Below are 24,075 nucleotides of genomic sequence, written 5' to 3'. Positions count from 1 at the left end.
ACACACACACACACACACACACACACACACACACACACACACACACAAACACAGATCTCACACACCCACAACAAAATACTTGCCCTCTAGTTTTGAATTTTATTTATATTTATAATTTTTTGATTTGTATAAACCAAATTTTGAGTAACTTTCTCTCAGCAATTATTCGTGACGCAGTCAATGTTTTATTGGTACTTTATCCGTAGGCGGAGGCCTGGAGACCTATAGCACAGGGTATCCTAGTTTAGGCTCCAGCCTTCACAGACAACAAATGTTTTTATTACTTAAGAATGTTTAATTATGGTTGAAATTGTGTGTGAAGGAAATAAATTTATTATTATTATTATTAAACTGTTATGTATATTTTAGGGTTTTATCATCCTGTACAAAAACTGTTATAATTGTTTTGCATGTTAGAAACATATATTTTTATACCCCATACAGAGAAACACCGTTTCGTATTTAAATATATCTAACAATTCATGCATGTAAATGCTGTTCGCATCCTCAAAATGTGCGTAATCAATTTCTACCTGCCTATAATACTGTAGCTGCTGTCTAAAGCTCAAAAAAATCTATTTTGGCAACGGCTGTGCCCTAAAAGCGCTAAACTTTTTTCCAACAACGTGGAAAATTTAGTGTTTACCTTTCACGTAAGTGTACTAATGTAAGGCTTTTTGAAACAATAATAATATTGTTATTACATTATTCCTTCCAAAGAGAAACGACAAATTTAATAACACAAAGGTAACAACGTATACAAATAATTTATCTCTTGTCTAGTTCAGGAGCCGTGTCTCTAGAAGTTGTTACCCCTTTCCTTTATTACGCCTTATTTCTATCATTTGTTTTATTTTATAGCCACACTTATAAAGCTCGTTGTCTCTGTACTATTTATGAAGTTCAGTATACATATAATTCGTATTTGAACAAAAGTATTATTATTTCGGGTATCTACTTAAGACTCTCGCATCTCCCACGGCCCCAAATAAACAAATTATGTATTTGAAGTTTTAAATGAGAGAAGCAGTGTTCTACGGCCGGGGTCAACGACTCAGTTTCAAAGATCTGCAAACGATACGTGCAGGAAGTGACACGCCACAAAAACCAAAGTTGTTAGCGAGTGGAATTAACCCGCTTGCGGATAATACAATTGTGATTATTTCATCTAAGAACAAACCCCACCTGTCGGTGATTTCGTGCGCCAATCGAAATACCTTTTATTATTTCTTTGTATTCCGTACGCGGTTCACATTGATATTAAAGCACAAGATTCTGAGAGCCTTAAATCTCTTAGTACTTTTTACGATATCAAGTAACGGGTCACACAAGTCGTGAGTCTGGTGGTAAGCAACACGCCTATCTATAACAGTTGCAGTGCCACTCAGAGCTTTAAATCGAAAAAGATTTAAAGGGCAAGTCCTATGTGCCTGCAGTTTCACCAGCACCCTTATACGTTGATTGTACAAGCGCCGTCACAATTTTTAAAGATCTAAAACAAAAAACTTCTAGGCCGTATATTTGTTTAGATATGGCAACTCTAATGTCATTATGATAGAATTTCACTAAAGGTAAGTTCGTTTAATCATACAAATATAGGATATATCGCGATGGTGACCGCGGGTCTTCCAAATGATTACGATTTTCAGTCATAGACTTAACTCAATGACAAAATTCTGCTCCTACGAAGTCGTCCATATGACCGACCTATGTCGTAAAGTGACTACAATAGTATACCGAAAGATGATAACTTTTTAATTCCACGTATTAAGCAAAAGAAATTGCCTTATAGAAAACAATATAGCACTGTTTGACTATACAAATCTCAAAAATCTTTTAAAACTCAGCTTTAACACCTTCAATAAAAACCTAAAACCCAAATTATTGATAATTATTAACGCTAAAGTATCGCCCGTATGGAATATTTGCTATTTTCGACGAAAAGCTGCTTGTGATTAATGACTTTGAACGGTCACCCCTTATTGCATATAAAAAGTACAATGACGACATAAGAGCAAAATATAATGGAATAAGCACATGCTACCTGGCACCTGAGGATAGAAATTTTAGAGTTGGAAACGAAATGTTTACGCTACACCTTGAAGTGATGTGTAATAAAGCGACGATTACCGTTACTTATAAGCTTTTCCTACATATCCAATAAACTTGGCAAGAAGGTATACAGCAAATATTGCAACGCAAGAACTAATAAGTCAGAGCATAAATTTCCAAATTAAACAGATGAAAACCGTGCTTAACCATTCAACACTGCAATTTAGGAACCTTTGTCTACTGACAGAGATGCAAGAAGTTCGTCAGACTGCACTCTGATGGATTGAAGAGTGTTCCTTTGTTCGCCGCGCAGTGCATCCCGGGAAACATATCCTTTGATATTTAGTTTACTTGCATTCGTTGTTATCGGAATTATATCCTGTTAAGCATACCTTCCGTCATTAACATACAACTTTTATTTATAATCGTACTAAATGTTAATCGATAGACAATGCTTGCGAAGGGATTTTAAAATGGATTTAATTTTTCCCCAGTAAAAAAATTACAAAGATACAAGTATAACAAATAAAATGCATATTCTAAAAACACATATGCACCTAATTGATGATGATGCCACGATCTGGAATGATTGACCGTTCTTGCATGAAAGTATTTCGCTGCAAAATTTGAAGTCCTAACTGAGGAAAATAGGGTTTAGTTCTTCAGAAGTTGCTTAACCACCCCAGGTATAATCAAAATATGTTACATGCAAAATTTATCCTTTTTCCTCCGGTTATTGGTCTGTAATAGATAAGTTATTTAAATGATCTGATATATCACCGTAAGATCGTTGTTCCTACCAGAGAAGTTCTGGGTGAAAACCTGTGCACAACCAAATTAAGTCTCCACAACATATACTGAGTTCAGAATCCTTAATATACTATTATTGTTCATTTTGTTTGTTTAAATCACTATTTATATGTAAGAAATCACTAATGTACGTGGCAAAGAAATGGTTAAAACTGTAAACTTTATCCTACAGACCCGCACATTCAATTTGACCGGAAGCTTTGTGATATGAAATCTTAACTGAAGTATAAAAATAAAACTGAAAATCATGCGGCGATTACTTGCGAGTGAAAGGCATTACCCCTTTTAGCTTCGTCATAAAAAGGTAGTCTGCCGGCGAAGTCCGGTTGTATTGGTTTAAGCAACAACCGTTGATAGTCATATTGCTATATAGACTTCACAAAATAAAATATTATATCAGTTATGATATAAGTATCATATCACTAAACATCGACTTTTTTACGTGTCAATGTATCCCAAGAAGTTACTAAAGGAACCATGAGTCACGAGCACATAAATCAAGTCTGTAGTATTAAAAGATCAAAGAGAATAAATATTTGCTGTTATGCCATCGATTGAAGAAGTAGATAAACCGTATACTGTGAGTACCAGAGCGACGAAATTCACCCCTGGGCAATACCCAGGCTAGAACCAATACCTAATTAAAAGATAATTTCGCAATTCTCTAGTACCTCCTAATCCAAACAGTTAGGCTACTGAGGTGAACCGTATTTAAGAATATAAAGAGAAATATTATAAAACCAACGAAAGTAAACACATTATATGCTACAAGAATAGACAGACTAATGTAATACAGAGTGCAAGTACCAGAAACAAATTGATAAGATGTTTTATGTTATCATTTAAAATAAACTTACCCGGGTCCCAAATTCCCTGTAGAGGCAGTACTATTTGGCTGTGGCGGCCCGTGTCGGTAATCATCTTCAAGATCCAACACGTTCGCCAAAAGCGATTTTGACGACCGCTCCTTGAGCTCCAACTCGCGCATACGCTGCGTCATCATTATCGTTTTGCGCGTTATTTTCTTCCCCGGCCGTGACATGCGGAGAATCCACGGCAGCCATTGAAGGAACACGGATTTTATCTGTTTGAAAGATATTGTTTATGTAATGAATTATTTTCATGTTATGTTTTTGTTTTTAATCAACTTCAAAAACGGAGGAGGTTTTCAATTCGTCCGTATATTTTTTGTGTGTACACATTCGACGTTGTACGATTTCGATGTTTACTTTTTGTTGGAATGGGTACCTCAGTAGTGGTCCCATACAAATTTGAACAAAATATGTGTTTCACTACTAAGTATGTAATAACAATAATAACACACACACTCAAAGCATAACTAGGGAAACCCTATATCGCGAGTACCATGGAGACACACATGGACAACCACAAATGACACCTAAACTCAAGAGAGAAATAAATGTAGACCATACAATTTTTCAGCGTAGTCTAGCGTGATAACCGTTCGGCCACGGTGGAAAATTAAGAAGGATGAAACCAATTTATTCACCCACTTTCCGATCTGATGATGGAAATGGCTGACAGATGGCAGGAACTCTTCGACAGTGAACAGCAGCTACCTTATATTTAGGCTCATATGATTCATTTTGACAAGGACTTTTGCATTTCGGTTATCGTCGAGGAGACCGTGGAAACGAACACAGCGAAAGGAGGTCAGAAAACTTTTGAGGTAGGTATTTTTATAAAAAAATTGCATGATTTGATGTTATGGTCTCTTCGTTATCGAACAGACAAAAGCTGTGGCAGCGCAGTGGGAGTTGCTTTTCAATTTAAAGGCTCGAATGTTCGAATACCTATGACGGCATTTACCTAGATTTTAATGTCTAAGTAACGTACATTTGTAAATATCTAGTAGCAATAACTTGCGTTAACAGTGAAGGAGAACAAGATGATGGAATGGACGTCGAATAAGGCTCACAACACTTAATAAATATGTGAAGACCCCAAACAGCTGTGGACCAGCAAGCGAGCTATGCATTAAACTCTCATCTTAAAGAAGACTCATGTCTGTCAGTGAGACGTAATTGTGCGACCCATTGTCAACCCGTTTTATTATATAACTTAGTAGCAGCAGAGCTCCTTGTGAAAGAGTTAGTGCAGGGAAGTACTGCCATATTACCTAATTCAACCGTCAAGAAGGGCAAGGGTGTTGGTGCAATTACACGCACGTGAGACTTGTCACCTCGTGTCTCAGGGTAAAGGGCGCAGTGGCAGTGCCCCTCAGATATTTGCGATTTAAAGCTCGGAGTGGCACTGCAACTGTCATGGATACCGGGCGCACGACTTGTCCATCCCATCACTCGGTATCTATCGCACTTTGAAATCAACATTGACACTAAAGCAAAAAGTCAACTTGTGGAATAAAGTTTATAAATATAAGATTAATTTGAAAAAGCAACATTTTTTTAAGTGGCAGTATTTTTTTGAAAGAACGATCATCATGGGTGCATTTTCGATGGACCACGGGCTTATCGCCCATCAGGCGGAATGTACCAATCACGCAACACTTCAATTTTGAATCCATGCCACCCCTTGTGACAAAGTGCTAAAATTAATGTTCCCGCTCTGAACAATAGTCAAAACTTCATAGCTACAAAAACTAGAATATACTAAAAGTTTATAGAGCGGAGATGCACCACTGTTGGCCATATGAGGATCTACCCGTCGGACAACAAATTATCATCAATTTGATCCCTGTCTGAATGTGTTAAGCTGACCCTAGTTTGGGTATTAATCAATCAAACTCAATTACTTTCAGTAGATACAATCAATGATCAAATATCTAGAGTCGTGGTTAATAGTTTCCCTTTAAATTATATCAAAATTTCGCGGGCTCAGAAAAACAATTTTTGGCGATCAAATCGTTTGGTTCAGTGGTACACGCTCAGTGGCATTTTAAACTGCATTAAATCGCAAAGGCCTGAGTGGCCCATCACTGCGCTCGTCACCCTTTTTTTTTGACGGGGGGAAATCTTTATGGATACTCCTGAGCCCAGGGAGACTCAGGGGTTATGTAGGGACTCTCCCTCCAGACTGGAGGGCCTACCTCACTAAAACCCCCCGGGTTTCCCTCTCACCGGTTGAGTCGGCGCCGTGGGATCAGTGAACATTCACCACGACGCCGCCCGGAGTGCGCTCGTGCGTGAGTGAGGGGTGCGCTCGTCACCCTGAGATATGAAAATCCCATGTCTGTGGTTTCACCAGCTTCCTTTGCCCTTCAAAACCGGAACGCCGTAAAGTTCGCGGTAGCTTGACGGCAGAAAGAGGTAAGGTGGAAGTACTTCGCTACGGCTACTAAGTCAAAGGAAGTCGTGCAAGTGTAGTGTTAAGCGACACGCCACTCAGGCCTTTAAATCGCACAGACCTGAGTGGCCCGACATCCTGAAATATAAAGTTTGACAGTCCCATATGTCTTGCCCTTCAAATCCGGAACGCCATAATGTTACTGCTTGACGCCAGAAAAAGGTTAGGTTAGTAAGAAGTTCGAGAAGATTTCCCTGGACGAACTCTCTCACAAAGAACTTTACAGCTGCTACTTAGTAGGGCTAGCTTTTAATATTATAGCGCAACGCGATACAATTTTCAAATCTAGTAGTGCTCACACCATCTCAATTTCATTGTTGTTCAAGAGAGTTGACTCTATAATCCACGGTCCCAATGCAGGCCATGGCACCAGGCGGCGGTGGCAACCGCTAGTTGTGCAATGCAGAACGGAAGGTGACCGAGCCAACAGTTACCAGTACCTATCTGGACAATACGGAGGGTGCTGTACGTGCACACGGGGCGCTCTGGACGCCTTTTGAGAACCGATGACGTCTACGTCAATAGGCTTATCTGGGATCAAGACTTAACTGATAAGGTCACTGTGCAGGCTTGCTTGCACAAGTTATAATGCCCATCCCTTATAATCAAAGGTTGATTAGGGAGGGGCAATACAAACAAAATGTAAATAGTAAGATGTAGGACTTCTTCTTCGCGTGTCGACTCTGAGGTTTATATTAGTGAGTATCAGTACTCAGCGACTGACACAGCATTGTCAGTGGCGTTGCACAGGTCCTCGTGTATGAAGGTATAAGGCACGCAGGAGAAGACAAAAGATGTGCCGTAGTATGAGAAGAGACACCACAAATACATGCACTCTCAGAGCTATAACCCCACCTGTGCATGCTCTCCTTGCTTCAGCCGACTTGGGACCGCAGTCAATTTAAAGACTTCTAAATGTGCCAAGATAGATTATGCCCAGGATGGAGATACTCCAACAGCGGAATGAGTGATGCCGTGAGGTATCTCTCCTTCCAGAGATTTATTCGGACTTGGTTAGTTTCCCCGTCAAGTGGAAATACTTCTTTAACGAAACCATGCTGACTCTTTAGCCTCTATATAGGACTACTAGGACTACATAAGAATATAGGACTGGCCCAATGTAGGTTGAGGACCTCACACGTTTTCAGTTGCATTGCAGTACAGCTAGCTTATACATAAAAAAAGTTTTCTAAGTATGAACTTACCCATTGTGGCATTTCATGAATGTCAGCGGTTCGATGATGATAGTTTAATACCACCACCGTCAGCACTACGGAAGATGCCACCATGAACATGATGCAATTGAAGTAAGTCCCTGTCACCCATAACACAAAGGCCATATTAGAATACCACACTCCCAAAGGTTTCATTCAATGATCTCATCTGTACTCATCACTTTATTATTCAAAGAATCTCTTTATTTATTCAAAAGGTTATGATTAGACGCAATTTATAGTACCAAGACTTGAAAGGTGGGCGCAGAGAATAATATATCAGGGACTGGCAATTTCGAGCCTGAAGGGAGGAAAGTGAAATCTAGACGACGAATTGTATAACGTCTGTAGCGGAATATATCAAGTTCAAGATCGTCAATGTTATTCATTTTGTATGAAATAATCTTTTTATTAAAATTGACTTTTAATTAAAACTTCTACTGTCCGGATTTTTTTCTTACTACACTATAAAGTGATCGTTACATAAAACTAAATCTAGTGGTATTGAAGTGGAATAGAGCTAGTGACATTTTGTATGAAAAAGATTTGATTGAATTTTGTATGAAAGTTGTTGACCAACTTCTGCTGATTTTTTCGTCACGTACACTGAAACGATCCTTACATGAAACTGAGGCGATCAACACTCCCTTACTATTGTTATTAATTTATAAGAGGTTCAAGAGCTTACTGTACTTGTTAAAACTCTATTAAAAATGGTCATTAAACATTAACGAAAATTGCTATGCGCACTTCATTGTCTTGACTGTATTATTTAGGAAATTACGTCATATAAAAAATGATATTTATTTCAGCACAAGCACTAAATTTATTTTGTATTTCATTACAATAACGCATATTACAATAAAATGGGAGGCAATAAATAATTTTGTAATAATATAAAATAAAATATGGTAAAGGAGAAAATTAAGTACTCCGTTTTATTTTATTGCTTCGTACGAATGTTTATGAATTTATGTTTAAATTTTGCACATTTAAAAAATGTGAATTAGTTAAATTTTATTCATCAGACGAGTTCATATATAAATATTTTATTAATATATTTACGCGATATTAAAATAAAAACCTTATACATAACAAAAAACCTGAAAGGGTTATGTTATTACAACAATCGATCGTGTTATCATTACCATAAATGTTTTTTTAACGACTATAACCCATCTAAATCATATGCCTCTTCCATAAAGCGTATTTTTATGAGTATCATTGAAACCAGTTTACTCTGTCTAAGGAATGAAATTTAAAACAAAATTCTCATCTTTACATTAGATTCTATTAGACATTAAAAACATTCATGCAAAATTTAGAACATGCAAATTATGCTATTGCACATTTATGTGTCGTATTGAAGGCGAAGCTGGCTTTATGAAATATGCGATTACGAATTGTGATATTAATTGAAATGATTGCCTTATTTATAACTTCGATCGATTAATTAGAAATCTCGATACGGCCGGTTGTTGAACTTGAGTCACTGACCCCGGCCGAGGAATACGCCTCTCCCGTTCGAAAATTCAAAATTTATCTTTTAAGCCAAGGGAAAAGCGAGAGCCTAAAGTAGATAAACGGAATAATAATTTAACTTGACAACAACGTTGTTTAAACTTATAAACATGACAAACATTTCCAAGTTATATACTGTTTTTTTATAACAACATTGAATATGTAACTACAATTGTTTAGCGAACTGTTCAATCTAATTATCAAATTTAACTTAAGTGATACCTCGAGAAATTCATCACACTTCTAACCCAGTAGTGCGTTTGTGCACTGCATCCCATTCGCATTCGTTCTGAATCCGAGAAATGACGGTCCGAAATGTAAAGAGATCATTTTATCTCTAGGTGTACAAGCGATATTCGTATTCTCGGATTTGAATCGGACTTAGTGCATAAGCGACATCCGAATAGTTTTCAAGATTTGTATAGTCTGGGATTCGGAACAAATACGCAACGGATGCAGTGCACAAACTCACTTATCAAAACAACACAAATCAGTTACTGGTTTGAATTTAAGATTTCTTGAACATTAAATTCTTATCGGTTATATTTGTTTTTCTTTCCAACAAACTAACGCTTCGGGCTCTTTTCAGATCTCAGGTTAGATGGAGATACATATCTCCATCCATCATCATCTTAGGCAGTCGTGACCATGGAACCATGTAATTTGCGCGATTTGGTTCCGAAAAAAATAGTTTCATTTAAATTTTATTGAATTGATTTTTTATGTGAAATTACTCCACTAAGTAGTTTGTTATAATTATTAATACAAAAATAGAACACTCAAAAAAAATTCCTTCGACCCGGCCGGATTCGAACCGACGTCTTCTAGCATACCGTGGCAGCCGCTATACCAACTAAGCCACGGAACGAACCAGCGGACCTCACGAATTTTTCTATGTGTTTGTTGTCGTATCTTTGTATTTGGTTTTTTGAGACAATACGTAACAATTTAATTAGCTACAATCGTAAAAGTTTTTGTAGTAAACAAATGGCACTGTAACTTAGTAAGGCGCTGGTTCTTCCTTCATTTAAGTTTGCGTATTAATATAGTTAATTAAGTTTATGTAATACTAACACTTTATTGTCTATTGTGGTCGGAAACAAATGCATTTTATTTTATTTACTTATTTTTCTAAAAATGTTGATTTGGTAGTTATTTCGAGCTATTTCACGCATTTGAATTGGAAACCTATTTGCCATCTATCTCTTTTTATCTTATTACAATTTGTCGAGGTACCACCTTAAAGATTACTTGAGCACCAAAATTAATTCTAAAAAAAAATTAATAAAATTTTTAATTAATTTAATATTTTTTCTGTGGGGGGGCGCTATAGAGTTTTCAATGCTTTAGCTATAACATCAATGTTTGATGCTCAGGCAAGATGATAAATGAAGTTAAGTAACCGGCACAGACCAGCAAAGTTGTGAGAGCCGATGTGAGATACTTGGAGGCTGGGCCCTCACCCGCATCCTCTTAGAAGCTAACCGCCATTTTGCAACCTGCTCAAACTTAAACTACAAAGCAAAATCCTATACGAGAAAGCGTATTTACATTTAGGAGAGTTGCGCTTTAGTTTAAACTTTTAGAATTTCTGTTATATAAATGTATTTCTATACAACTTGGCCAAATTATTCCATGCCGATTTAGAATTTAACTTTGACGTCAGTAGTCGTGAAGGATCTACAAAAAACGGTTAAAATGAAAAACTCTAACAAAATTTGGATGAATGGAAAAGTTTATTTATTTTAACACATTACAAGAAGAGCCAATTTAAAAATCAAAAGTACCTCAGCTAGCTATCCTTATCTAGCCAGTATAAAGTGCAAGTCTATATCAAGTGAGCTGGTAGGAAATATAAAGCAAAGGGTCTGAGAGACTTCGAGGTTTAGACCCTAAAAAATCAGAAATAGGAAAGTCTATTTTATTTTTTTTAGAATAACCAAGCAAATTGCATTCTATTTATATCTTTATTAATTCAAGAATGGGCAGAGGAATATTTACCACAAAGTACATTTTAGGCATATTCTATGCCAGATAATAATAAGACTTATTATTGTAATAAGACACTGTGGTTCAAAGAAACGTAGCAGCGTGGCTTTCATGTGTGCACGTTCGCAGTGTGCCGCGGACGCACACATTCGCATAATATTGTCAAGTATTCGTGTTGCATAACGCTGGTTGTCCCGTACGCCTTTCATTATTGTGCGAATGCGTGCGTGTATACACGGCGCTCGGTTGGGGTGAACACATACATTACATTCATTACATTCTTCGGAGTTACCATACTATCTTATTACCCTATGTTTTAAGTCTAATTTTATGAGTTATCTTAAAACTTGGCAATAATCCAAATCATTATAGAATATTCCTCAAAACACATTCCTGTCCATTTAGTCATTGATCTATCTTTAAGATCCATATTTGTTTTTTATCACTTATTTATTTTTCAATTTTACGTTTGTCAAAGGTAGCGATCGCGTTTTGTTTCTCACCTATTAGGGGGATCGCCTCTGAGGTTTTTGTGATGACGTGCCCCACCAATAGAGAGAAAACTGTTTGCGACAGGAGAATTGTTACACCTGCAAAGATCAATCATATTTCTATGAAAACAAAACGAACTATTTACAAAGTTTGCTCGAGCCTACGGAAATCAACCCATCCATCACGTGTATGGTTGAACAGAGTCCTGTTTTGTGTGTCGGTTTCAGGGGCACAAGTGAAAACAAACCAAACATAAAGAGTAGTCATGCATATGCTATTTAACGGAAGGTTTTATTTGCAGTTTTACATCTTGCTTTACAAGGTTTAACGTTTATTAAGAGAAGAGAAACAGTTTTAAACAGACTTTTTTGAATTTACCTTACGCGTCCACCCTCCAAGTATCTAAAATTATAGCTTACAAGTTACAGTTACACTATTACTTAACAATAATACAGTAAAATGAATGAACACATAAATACCGTGGAATCGATTACGCAACGTTCAGTGAATACACATTCAGTGCATGTAATAGAAATTGAAGTTGAAAATGCAGTGACTTACCTTGAACATCCTTAACTACCTATTAGATTAGCCAAAATACACAATACGAGTATAGTAAAAGATACAAGATGCCATGCTATTACACAGTAGTGTATACAGTTGTTATTTTCTCATTTGAAATTATAGCAGGAACTGCAGTAGAAAATAATAAAAAGATCATAAAAGCTTAAAGGAAAAATCACGAAATCGATTCCAAGATTCAAAATTCTAGTTTTAAAGTCATCTCCAAATGAGCTTAAAAGTAGAATTGCGCTACTGGCGACGCCAAATTTAAATTTTCCAAATTTGATACAATCGCTCTTCACAAAAAAAGTTACAGTATTTTCAAAACTACCATGTTTTTAAGCAGAAGCGTAATTAAATAACAATTGATGTCTATCAGAATCTTACGACGCGGCGTTTACTGACAAACCAATCGAAGCGGATGTAGACGACCTTTAAGCTGACAATGATTTAAATTAACGAAAATATTAGCGACGGTACATAATTTACTCCTTGTAATGTTTTAAAATAATTGCTTAATTTAAAATTTATTTAAAATTTTAATCAAAACAAAGATGACAGGCGAAATAAATTAAGAATGTAAAAGGGATTGAAATGAAAGCATGAGAAGTACAGAAAAAAAATGGGAGTAGCAGGTTGGACTCAAAAAGGCATGGGTCAGGTGTGGGCAGTGTACCTAACAGGGGGATAGCATCGGAGACCTGCGGCAGGGTCTCAGCTACCAGGTTGAGGAACACCGTCAGCGATAGAAGAATAGTGACTCCTGTAATCAAACACATTGTTAACATCCCTACAACTTCATTTCTGAAGTTCTTTACTGTTGCATTTCGAATAACAACTCTCCGTTTAATATTTTGGCTCAAAATTTTGACTATCATGACGTTTTCAACCTAAACCCCTAACGTACGATGACAATGAGATGCTGTAAACGATATCCAATGACATCTACTACTCACCTCAACACTTGGCATTCGAAACTTTGACGTACTAACACGAACACGAACAGTAACACCACATTCTAGAGGCAATCTAATATTTACTTAGCGCGCGCTGCTTCCGAACTCCTTTAAAAGTTTTATTCCTTGTCCCGCATCTGACTTTATATTAAGTAAAATTTTTATGAGAACAGTTTCTAAAATGTTTTTTAATTTTGTTCACTTATTATTTACGACGAACTTGTTCCACTCTTTTTCTTACACAAAAGTTGAAAGAAAAGGATTTTAGCAAATATTACTAAATTATATCTAAACAAGATTATGAACATGTAATAATAATGGTCTAATAGCGACCCCTGTGGAAACCCCTACAAAGAAGGAAGGAAACAGCGCACGTTGTATTAAATTCCATTAGTCCTACAGTGCCTACCTACGAGAGGCACTGCGTCGGAGGTAGAAGGCATCTTTTCAGCGACCAAGTTGAGAAAGACGGTCAACGACAACAAGATGGTCACACCTGTTGGCATTAGCCGAGACCGTGTCAGGTTTATCGAAAGCTTTCTTTCAATTACTTACAATTACACTGATATAAATTTAAATCGGTTAAATCTAACTCACATATACATATGTAGTATCAGCAGCAGACTTCTAGCTAAATATCTTTATTAGTTCTTAAAGATTAAAACATTTTAAGGTATTAAACTGAGAGATATAACAAAGATATACCAAATTGGTTATTTTCTTTGAGAATGATTATAATTATTTCCAAACATAATTGAAGTTTCGGAAATCCAAAATCAATCAAAGGCAGATAGTCTAAAATGTATTATCTTACGTTCGTCATTAAATTGATGTAGTAGATTTATAGAAAATGTATCGTCTTTGTAGTTAACATTACTTTGTAACTTTTTTCTTTGAGTAATATACTAATTACTGATTTCCGTGTTAGGTAATTGTACTGATTGACACACAGCTTTTTTTTACAACTTTTTACAACTTTCGAAAATTTACGAAATTTCTTCCGTTCTTGAATTGATATTTACAGGAACTCCTAATATATTAATAAAATATTGTGATAGTGACAATATGAAATGCGTGACTTTATTTAAAAAGTAACAACCTAAACGGTAGACCAACTTTTAAAAGGCAAATCAGTATTTTATAAAAAAACTGATTTCCCTTTTAGAAGTTGCTCTAAATAAGAATAAGAAATAATTAACTTAATAAAAGCTAGTTAAAACGAATACTGACCGAGTGTAAGTTTTTCCCCAGAATCGGGAGGCAGTGTGAATCCAAGCAGAGCCATGGAAGAGATCAATACACAGGGAACGATCAGGTTGAAGAAGTAGTACAACGTCCGTCTTCGAATCATGATGGTAAATGTGACATCGACGTAGGGCTCTGGGCAACACGCGTAAGTTATTGTGTTCTTTTTGCCTGGCATGCCTGCGGAACGAGATTTAAGTTAGTAATAAATTTTTTAGGTACAATTTACAAAATTATAAAATACGTCACAAGATAATCAAAAAGTGATAAACATTTTACAATTTTTCTGAAAATAAAGTATTTTCACTTCGCTTCACAACACTGATTTGAGATGCCTAAAATCAGTACAACAACTTGTTCTGCTTATAAGCAATATAAGGTGTCTACATTGTCGTGTTTAGAATCTGCTCCGACTGATGTATCAAATTAATATAGATTTATTTCATTTATCTATCCACGGGTTCTAAGCAAGATTCTAAAGCCAGTAATAAATGACCCTTATGTGTCTTAACCAGACTAAATAACTACTTACGTATTACTAAAATATGATACGCCATTTGTCATATCGAAATAAACTCACCTATTAAATACCATTCTCCATTCGTGATGAAATCCGACAAGTCACCGCCAGCTTCGTCTTTTAACACCAGATCCAACTGTATTGGAAAATTATTAGTCTCATACACGTCATTCGATCAGTTTTCTCCAAATATGATGATATGGTTCACATCACAAGGTCATTGGAAAATATAAGTACCAAGTTTTAATTGCGCATGTTCATTTTTATATTCTTTATTTATATATTCTTTGATTAGTAACGCTTTCAATGATTAACACAATTCATTCTTGTTTCTCGGTCAACCTTGTCGTATTTTCTATTACACAGAATTCTTTTATTAGATGAGTTATATTTTAATCTGCCAGACTTTTAAAGTAAATTCAAAGCTTGATCATTTAATAAACATTTCTCAAATTGTTTTAGAAATCATATCATCATAATAAGGAGTAACTTAATCCACTATCTACATGAACCTGATCAGGGGATCATGCTACCATGCCTTCTGTTTCGTAAGAGTCTCCTCAAAGGGAAATGTGAGAACCTCGTAAACAGTGCAAGACAAAAAAGGTAATACAACTAGGATGCAATCGCATGCTTAGAAAATAAACACCGCCATACGGACTTTACGTACAGTTGCTATATACTTGCTAATTCAGTAACTATTCTATTTAAATGGCTAGAAACATATTGATTATACTGAACATGAGACCAGAGTAAGGTGAAACGAGTAAACCGCTCGCATATATACATAGCTAACAGACGTAGAAGCGACAGTCAAGCGCAGAAGTAACTGGCGTCGTGTCGCGTTGCGGTTGTTTTGATAGTGGAATTATGCGTGCTGGATCTTTGTCGCATGCAACCAAAACATATCGTGGTCGCTTGTAAAGATGAAACGAAAGGTTATATATGTTATTAGTAGTGTTATTAGTAGGCTAACATATATGTTATTTATTAGCTATCCTCACACTAGGGAAATGCCTGTATCGCGGCTTGGACACACACAAAGGTTGACAACCACAAATCACGAGAGAAATAAATGTAGGCCATACAAATATTTCTCCCGGCCCGGGAATTCAACCCCGGACCTTTGCGTGACAGGGCAGCATAGTAACCGTTCAGCCATGGAGACTGCCTCCAGAAGAATGGTAAGATTTTGTATTAACCAATTACGGCGTCTAGCAGAGTGAACACTCATCTTCCGACTTCTTAAATTTTTTTGACGTAAGAAGATGGGTGCTTTAATAGCGAGCTTTTCACAGACACTATCTAACACTATCGTGCGTGATACAGGAAATAAAGACATTGGAAGGAAAAGGGAAAGACCTCGCGAATGAGCTTATCAGTCGGGCACACTCCAACATGAGCCAGTTTCACGCAATCTATCCTGCGCCATTAGCCTTAACACGGACGCTCTTTCCGTTGTAACAAAAACGAACATAAGCAATCGCGCAAAAACGTTAGCTTAAAAAATTTCAAACGTAATCGCGAACGATTGCGCGTGCAGCCATTCCAGCGCGCAATCTTGCACGCGCGATAGAGTGATTGTGTAAAGGGGGCCATTGACGATGAAGTTTGTTTTGCTCCGCTCGTCACTGCATACTTAGTGCAAAATCGTAATATTCTGCAATACTACGTTATTGTACAAAGGCATCGACTTGTTGGGGATCTCTTACATCAACGAAAGGACTCGCCAAGTTGAATTTTAGTTTTTCTCGAAAGATGACAGTCACACTTTATTTCTGCGCAGGAAACGCTATAACAATTCTTCTCGCTGCAACCCCATGATTGTCAAAAAAAGCTTTATCCCCACCGTGTATGGTTATTTTCACCTAGAATTTCTTGTTCTAAATAGTAGAATTTCGCACCTAATTTACGCGTCTTGTCCAGTAGTTAGTGTTCATTAGTTGCTAGATAGTTTAATGAAGCAATACATAATGGAGAAGTTGCAAAAATTAGTTGTCGTAATATTCTAATACTGGTCTTCAAAATACGGCATGCTTCACCATTTTAGAATTTAATAATTAATCATTCATAAAATAAATGTATTAAGACAAAACGTGCTATTAATATAAGATAAATATTTAAAATATTTACAATATTATTTGTAATACTTTATGCAATACAATATCTAAGTAAAATAAAAAAAATAAAAATAAAACCTAAAAACTATATTACATAGACGAATAATCCAATATCAATCCAGAAGAAAAGAAAAACGTATAGAGAATAAAAATATTTTACGTCAATAAACAAATAACCGACATGATGTAATGCTTTCACTCACATGCAAGTTAATAAACTTTCCGATAAGTTTTTTGGCTTACACAAACTTTAGACGTACGTACATGTCTACATAGACTACTTGTACCATTTACCTATTTTCACAAAACTTGACGGTTGCATTGTTAATCTATTTCATTTACATGATTAACAATGTAGTCCGCATTCAATGCAATCGTGAGCTTCTTTAAAACTGTATCTCATTAATTCTAATATACTGGTTGATATTATATTTTGAAAATTATAATGTCAACTAATACAATTAAAAGAAATAGGGCAACAATGTCACAGTAACCGTCAACTTCCGTGACTTTGGAAAATAGTACTATAAGTTAATATTGCAACTATCCATTCATGCATGAAAATAGCGAACCAATCAATTTTCAAACTTCTTATGACAATACGTAATATTTATTATAACATCATCGTGCAGAAATTGAAAAGCTATAAACAGCGAATCCGTATGGCAGCGGATTTATTAGAGTATTCGAAATAAATTTATATAGAAAGTGCCTTGTGGTTGAAGACTTTGCTCCATGCAAAATAGTACATACAAAACGTTTGGGATATAATATCCGTCTGGTTTCTCACATGGTTCCCTTACTTTCCAACCTAAATGTCACCTATTTATTTGCCTAACATTATTTTGGACCTACACACCTAGGTTACAATATTATAGCTGCTGTTACATGTTCAAAATTTTATAAAGAATTCTAAAAAAGTTAACCAAAAGCTGCCAAGACGAGACACTAAAAACTCGAGAAGTGCTACACCGATATTAAACGTAGTTTATATAGATAATTTGATATAAGCAGCGCAAAAAAGCATGTCGTCGACGAACTTTGTTTAGCGAGTGAAGAAGAAGTGTGTAAACAAAATTGTACATAGGAGTCTCTGCAGCCAATGACTTCACTTGTGTTCAAACAAAAATGTACCAGCAGCTAAAACTAAAAACCAAAACGCGTTATACCTGGTTGCCATCGTACGTCCAGCTACCAAACTTCATGTCACAGTGTTGATCGTCGAAGGGGAACCACGTGATGTCTATCTTGCATGTGCTCTTGAATATGCCCGGGGGCACGTACAGGCAACTGCCGTTGTTTCTGACCACCACGTTGGTCTGGTATGTCCCGTCAAAACCTTCGTCAGCACTAATGGCAAAAGGAATGTCGTCATTCTCGTATCCTTTTAAGGATCTTTACTGTTTAATCAAGCCTTTATGGCCAGGTATCCAGTCATTCCCTTTTTAATTTATGACTTTTACAGTTATTGCCATTGGAACATTGTGGAACTATTTCAATTTTGAAAACTATTTAAATTTAAAAATCGATTTTGAAATTGGAATATATTAATTCGAACTCACGTTTTTAGCGAACGTTCATTGATACACAACGATTTAATGTTTTGTAATTACATAAATTTGGTACGTAATACGAAATATTTTTTCTGTGAAGCCCGCTGAAGAAACAAATTAACTAAATCCAGTACCCTCATCACACGCCTATCGCAAAGTAATATCTCCCTAATAGGTTTCCTTGATCCATTATACCTTTTAATTTCGCTGAAAACGCTTCTTTGGCGTTCCTTTACGCGTAACATCGATTATATCCGACTTTATTTTTTACGATCTAGGAAAGAATGTGCTTTTCGGCGTTGGAATTTTTTTAAGAAGTTTTAAGCAAATTAGAGAAAGCGAAAGATATACAGCGAGAATTTAGATAAGTTTATTATTGTTTTTTTAATGGGAATTAAGTTATAATTTATTTTAAAAAGTTATTAATGCTACATTTAAATAGTGCTCTGGTTTCAACTGGGACTCTTAATAAATTGTACTGTCAATGATAAAGTACATTCTATCGATAGAGTTCATTTATCAAAGACAGAAACAGAAGTCATCCTTTCGCTTCACCAGAAAAATACATTAATCTTACGTTGGCTGTGGTAAAAGAGTTGCCATAATAAAAAAGTATAAAAATCATTGGCAAGCGAGAAGATGACCGTGGTGTTTCAAATCAGCGACCAGTGCCATGTACGTTTATTAATATTTTTTAGAAATGGCAACACTGAGTAGGAGCGCGAAAATTCCACGCGAACGATTGTTACTTTAAAAAAAGAGAAGACATTCAAGCACCAATCGTCACACTCGGGTTAAAACTCCTACTGTGTTGTCACTTGTTTCTGAAATAGTGTTTTAAAAAAAATAGTTTTAAGAAAAAAATTTCATCAAAGAGTTACTTTCAAAATTTTAAAAGGTTATCAAAGAAAAGGTTTATCAATCATTTCATTACAAACAGTGCATTCAATATACGCTTGGCTGTCTACGCATTTGCTTACATAACAAGATAGTCATACCAAAAATTACACGCCAAAGTTTTATAATTTAAAAAAAGCAATTTATTATACGCATTCCCTAATTCATACTTTATTCATTTACGCTGCGCGTTTATAGTCCAGACATCACTTTTGTATGGCATTTAAATAAAAACAAAATACATCAGAAAAAACGAAACTGTAAAGTTATTTGGAAGAAGATTTTGTTTTAATACAGTAGTGACATTGAAAAGTAGCCAGGTTGAGGCAATAGACATTGGTTCAAGTCCAGTAGGATCGAAGGAATTTATCTTTGTGTTTGTTCAATCTTTGCACCAATAATAATAACAACTAAAGTACCGGCACGCTAGATACGACACGCCGTTTTGACGTTTATTCGCTCATCAAGTTTCGTATATTAATTTATAACTACGTTGAAGGAGCTAATTGCTGTACATTGTTGTCAATGGTGACGTGCAGTAAAATTTATGGACTATATAATTTTACGACACAACTCGGCATTTGTTTTTCGAAATTCTAAATTTTTGAGAATTAAATCTAATACCATCTTCACATAATTATTGGGATCGCTGGCCAGCACAACTTCTACCATCGGCAAACTCGCGTCAAAGCTCAATGCGAAACAAAACAGTTACAAATTAAACATTTTTATGTCCGTTTTATTAAAACTTTTTAATCCGAAACAGAAGACTTGCTGGAAGTTGTTTCTTAATTATTTTTATACAAATAACCATTAATTTATAAATACTAATTATTTTATTGCTACATGTAGAACATTTTTAAGCTGTAATGTAAAGAAACTTGCACAAAAATATGCCTAAAATACCGGTATACATTTACTTAGTTTATTCATCGCAATTACACGTTAGATGCTCATATTAAAATGCTTTACTATGAAGAATGTATAATTTAGATTCCCTTCTTAATTCTTATTTGAATACTATAATAGCTTTATTTACATTCGTTTCACTTGTATTGTATTATATAGATTAAGGTAATTTATCTTTATCTTTAGATAGAACTATATTGAAATAAGCATAATTAATTAACTTTTGTAATCTGTCAAAAGGGCCATCATTGCGTGCCGGGCACGTAGTGTAATAATGTCACACAAAATAGATAAATATCAAAGGTCTTAAAAACTTAATGATATTCAATAAAAATAAATATACCAAAATGTTTCATATTTCTGTATAAATTTATTGCCGTACAAAGACTTATCCACAGTCAAAATCTTAATTAACTATTACAAAATGTGCCACGTGGTCACAAATGTAAGCATTATTTACATAGGTGTGCATGCTCCTTCGTTGACCTCCTCGTCACTTTCCATCACGAGGAGGTCAAATACGGACTTCTTTTTTTTAATAAATAAAAAAACCGTTAGTACAAGAATAAGAAAATAAAATTCGAAGGACTCAGAAAAACCATAGCATAACAGTCGAATTAAAAATAAAAGTTGTAGAATTTCATTTCAATAATTCGGGAAAATATTTCAGTGCTAATTATTACTAATTCCTGGTTTCTTGCTACGTTAGACTTCTTTTATCGACGCTGATCACGGGTTGATTGGCCAGCGGCTGTTGACAGCTGTCAAAACAGACATATCTGTCTACCCTCTTTCGCTGTCAATGCCTACCCTCACCCTCGAAATATCGGGAAAATAAAAAGAAATCTTATCGTGGTAAGGAACCTGTAACTGGTGAAAATTATTTAATGAATAAACACCAAAGTCTTACATTTTTTCTCCTTATGCTGTTCAAAAGCTTTAATTTCTATGTTACAATTGTATGCTAGCTTGCAGATAATACTACCTATGTAGTGCAGTTTAAAATAGGTATTTTTTAATATCGTATCTACCTTTAGTATTATCTTTTTTACTTTATTTTTTTTAACAAAATAAAAACTTAAGAATTTCATAAAAATAACTATTATCTTTTCAAATTAAAAGACAAAGTTTGTAGACTGTATGATAACGAGTGGCGTCTCTTTTAACTGTGTTCTGAGCAGCCACATGATTTACTCTGAGACTTCTGTTATCATATAAGTATTAGCTTTATTTGGTTTCAGTAAATATCGACATATTACATACACGACGATGGAAGTGAGGAAAGTCTTTCCATCAGTCAACTACGGTAACTCGTTCCGTGCAACTATGGCAACCCGCGTTTATGGACATAGCACGAGAATACTCTGGTTAGTACTTTAATTTCTTCAAATTAGGTTTACAATTTGCAAGTACAACCTGTGGCTACAACTTGTAGGTACAACTAAAATAATAATGTACCTAACAACCCTACGGTCCGTGTGAAGCCCTACTTGTTCTTGTTAAGCTGAGTCACCGGCGGAGAAGCTGAAAAAACTGTTTTGCTAGATTACATGGTTTAGGTATTTACTGTTAAATAACGAATTATAAAACGAATTATTAAAAAAAATAACATATCTGACTTTATACATAATTTTTATATGGATATTTTTTATATTATAATACGAAGTGACGGGACTAACAAGTCGTGCGCCTAGTATGCGACACACCTATCCATAACAGTTACTCAGAGCTTTAAATCGCAAAGATTTTAGGGGGACGGCCACTGCGCCACCTGATATATAAGTAGACAAGTCGCATGTGCCTGTAATTTCACCAGCACCTTTAAAACCGGAAATCAGTAATGCTCACATTACTGCTTGGCGACAGAAATAGGTGAGGTGGCAGTACTTCCCTGGATGAACTCTTTAACAAGGACTTTAACTCTTTAAGTACTACAGAGAACCTACAAAATGTTGGTTTTCAAGTAAAGCCCTATTAGTTATTAAGAGGAAGCAGAGGAAAAACTCCTAATCTTCGATTTGATTTTAGAGGGGTATATCCACTTTAAAGTTAAAAATAAAATATTGTATGAGTAACTACATGATATATTCAAGCATAGACACTAATCAGAAACATAAAACAATAAAGTTTCCTCGATAGATAAAAATCACGAAATGACCTCTAATTTTCACATTTTTTCGATTCATCCTCGAAATGCTACAGGTTATTAGGTCAAAAATTAGATAATTAATTATATTTATGCATGATCGAGAACTGTCACTACGGATTTTTTTTTTAATCCCTTTAGTTTTAGAGTTATTCCGCTAAAACGAATTTGGTACTTTTAATGCGCAAAATTCAACATCTCCTGTCGCATGTCACACGAAATTCAGGCATATATTTGTTTCACAAATTTGGGCGGAGCCAACGTCAATGGCATGCTCCCTCTTAAATACACATTTATTCCGAAATTTGCAATATGCCCAACAGTTTGACGACACGCCGCGCCGCCCGGTATCTCATCAGTCGCCATCGGGCGCTTGTCGACGTCGGATTTGTGTTTCTACGCGTGTTTTTATTTTATTCATACTAATTTACTTGGACTGCGGGACGCGAGGAGGCTTGCGTTGAATTACCTCGCCTTGAGAGTCGATACCACCTTTTCCCCGTACTAATACGGTTCATTTTGCTTGGACGGTCCCTGACTCTGACTTTATTTCAGAATTTATTTATATACAAACGAAATTAAAGCCTTTTGAAAAATTAATATGTATACTATACGTGTTCTATTTACTTCAGTTGATATATATAATATATATTGTGACACTAGATCACTAATAAATCCCCAATCCAACTCGAAATTCTTCCACAACTCTTTCACGGTAAGTGCAACTCGTATGTGGAATAAACTGCCTGCTGGCATTCGTGACAGTCCATCGGTGGCATCTTTCAAACATAAATTAAAAGAGCACTACCTGTCGAACGCGTTAGATAGCTAATCGGTAACATATATTATAAAGTAGTAATTTGTTTAGATTATAATCATTGACTTACAATTATATGGACGTCGGGTCCGCGCTAAAAAGTGTCCGCACTTGTAAGGCGCTAAAATCGTATACAGAGCGCGACACTCCGCTTTAGCCTTCATTTGTTCTATTGACAGCGCGATACTGCGATGACATTACAATTTAAATTTCGAATAGGTTGACTTGGGACATTTTTTTCGTGGTTTTTGTATTAGACCCGTCGTCCATTTATTTGTAAGTCAATGATTATAATATATATTCTGCTTATGTTTGTATTTATGTATATAAAGTTCATGTAGGTGTGTATGTCTGTCATATGTATATATTATCATCCTTTATATATAAATAAATATGAATATTTCAAATTTTTTTTTTTGCTCTCATTTAAATTTTCATTTTATTGTACAATAATTAGTCCCGCAGACTTCATTTTTGACCTAGCCTAGGGTTGGCTGGAAGAGATCTCTTCTAGAGATACGCTCACCGTTGTATATGTCCTTTATAACTTGTGTTTCATGTATCTTTTCTTTGTGCAATAAAGAGTTATTATTATAAAAAAAAACATTAGTATATGTAAAGTACCTACTGGCTATAACGGTTTTCTTGTAAAATTTTGAGGTTAAGTTTATGTTATTTTCTATAGTAGAAATCGTGTTTTTTTCACCGTATAGTTTATATTGCGGCGGACCGGAATGGAAGCGAATTTTGTAACGATATCATACATAGCATAATGAATTTATTACCAATTATATAACGCACAAACTATATACGGTATAAATTGAGCTTTATGCACAATCAGCCAAAGCCTTTTAACGTAGTATAGACTCTTAAACTGTGTTTCGGTTTTTATCTGTCTAAAATAGCGGCGCGACAAAAACATGATTTGGTTTATTCGTGCAATACA

At 35.5% G+C, this 24,075-nt stretch overlaps 1 protein-coding gene across 1 annotated transcript in view; it reads right to left on the bottom strand.

Annotated features, from left to right (window-relative positions):
- LOC113229904 (acetylcholine receptor subunit alpha-type acr-16) overlaps positions 1–24,075 on the bottom strand; it is a 97,833-nt gene that overhangs the window by 6,062 nt on the left and 67,696 nt on the right. Inside the window, exons 3-9 of the mRNA XM_026463596.1 lie at positions 17,977–18,157; positions 14,748–14,823; positions 14,153–14,347; positions 12,643–12,729; positions 11,414–11,500; positions 7,392–7,501; positions 3,720–3,946 (exon numbers count right to left, since the gene is read on the bottom strand). Of these exons, the coding sequence (XP_026319381.1) occupies positions 3,720–3,946; positions 7,392–7,501; positions 11,414–11,500; positions 12,643–12,729; positions 14,153–14,347; positions 14,748–14,823; positions 17,977–18,157 (963 nt within the window). The remainder of the gene's footprint in view (positions 1–3,719; positions 3,947–7,391; positions 7,502–11,413; positions 11,501–12,642; positions 12,730–14,152; positions 14,348–14,747; positions 14,824–17,976; positions 18,158–24,075) is intronic.

This window comes from Hyposmocoma kahamanoa, unplaced genomic scaffold (assembly GCF_003589595.1).
Source record: "Hyposmocoma kahamanoa isolate Upper Pololo Valley unplaced genomic scaffold, ASM358959v1 63, whole genome shotgun sequence".
In the NCBI taxonomy this organism is placed as follows: domain Eukaryota; kingdom Metazoa; phylum Arthropoda; class Insecta; order Lepidoptera; family Cosmopterigidae; genus Hyposmocoma; species Hyposmocoma kahamanoa.
This window is presented reverse-complemented; position numbering and strand designations above follow the sequence as displayed.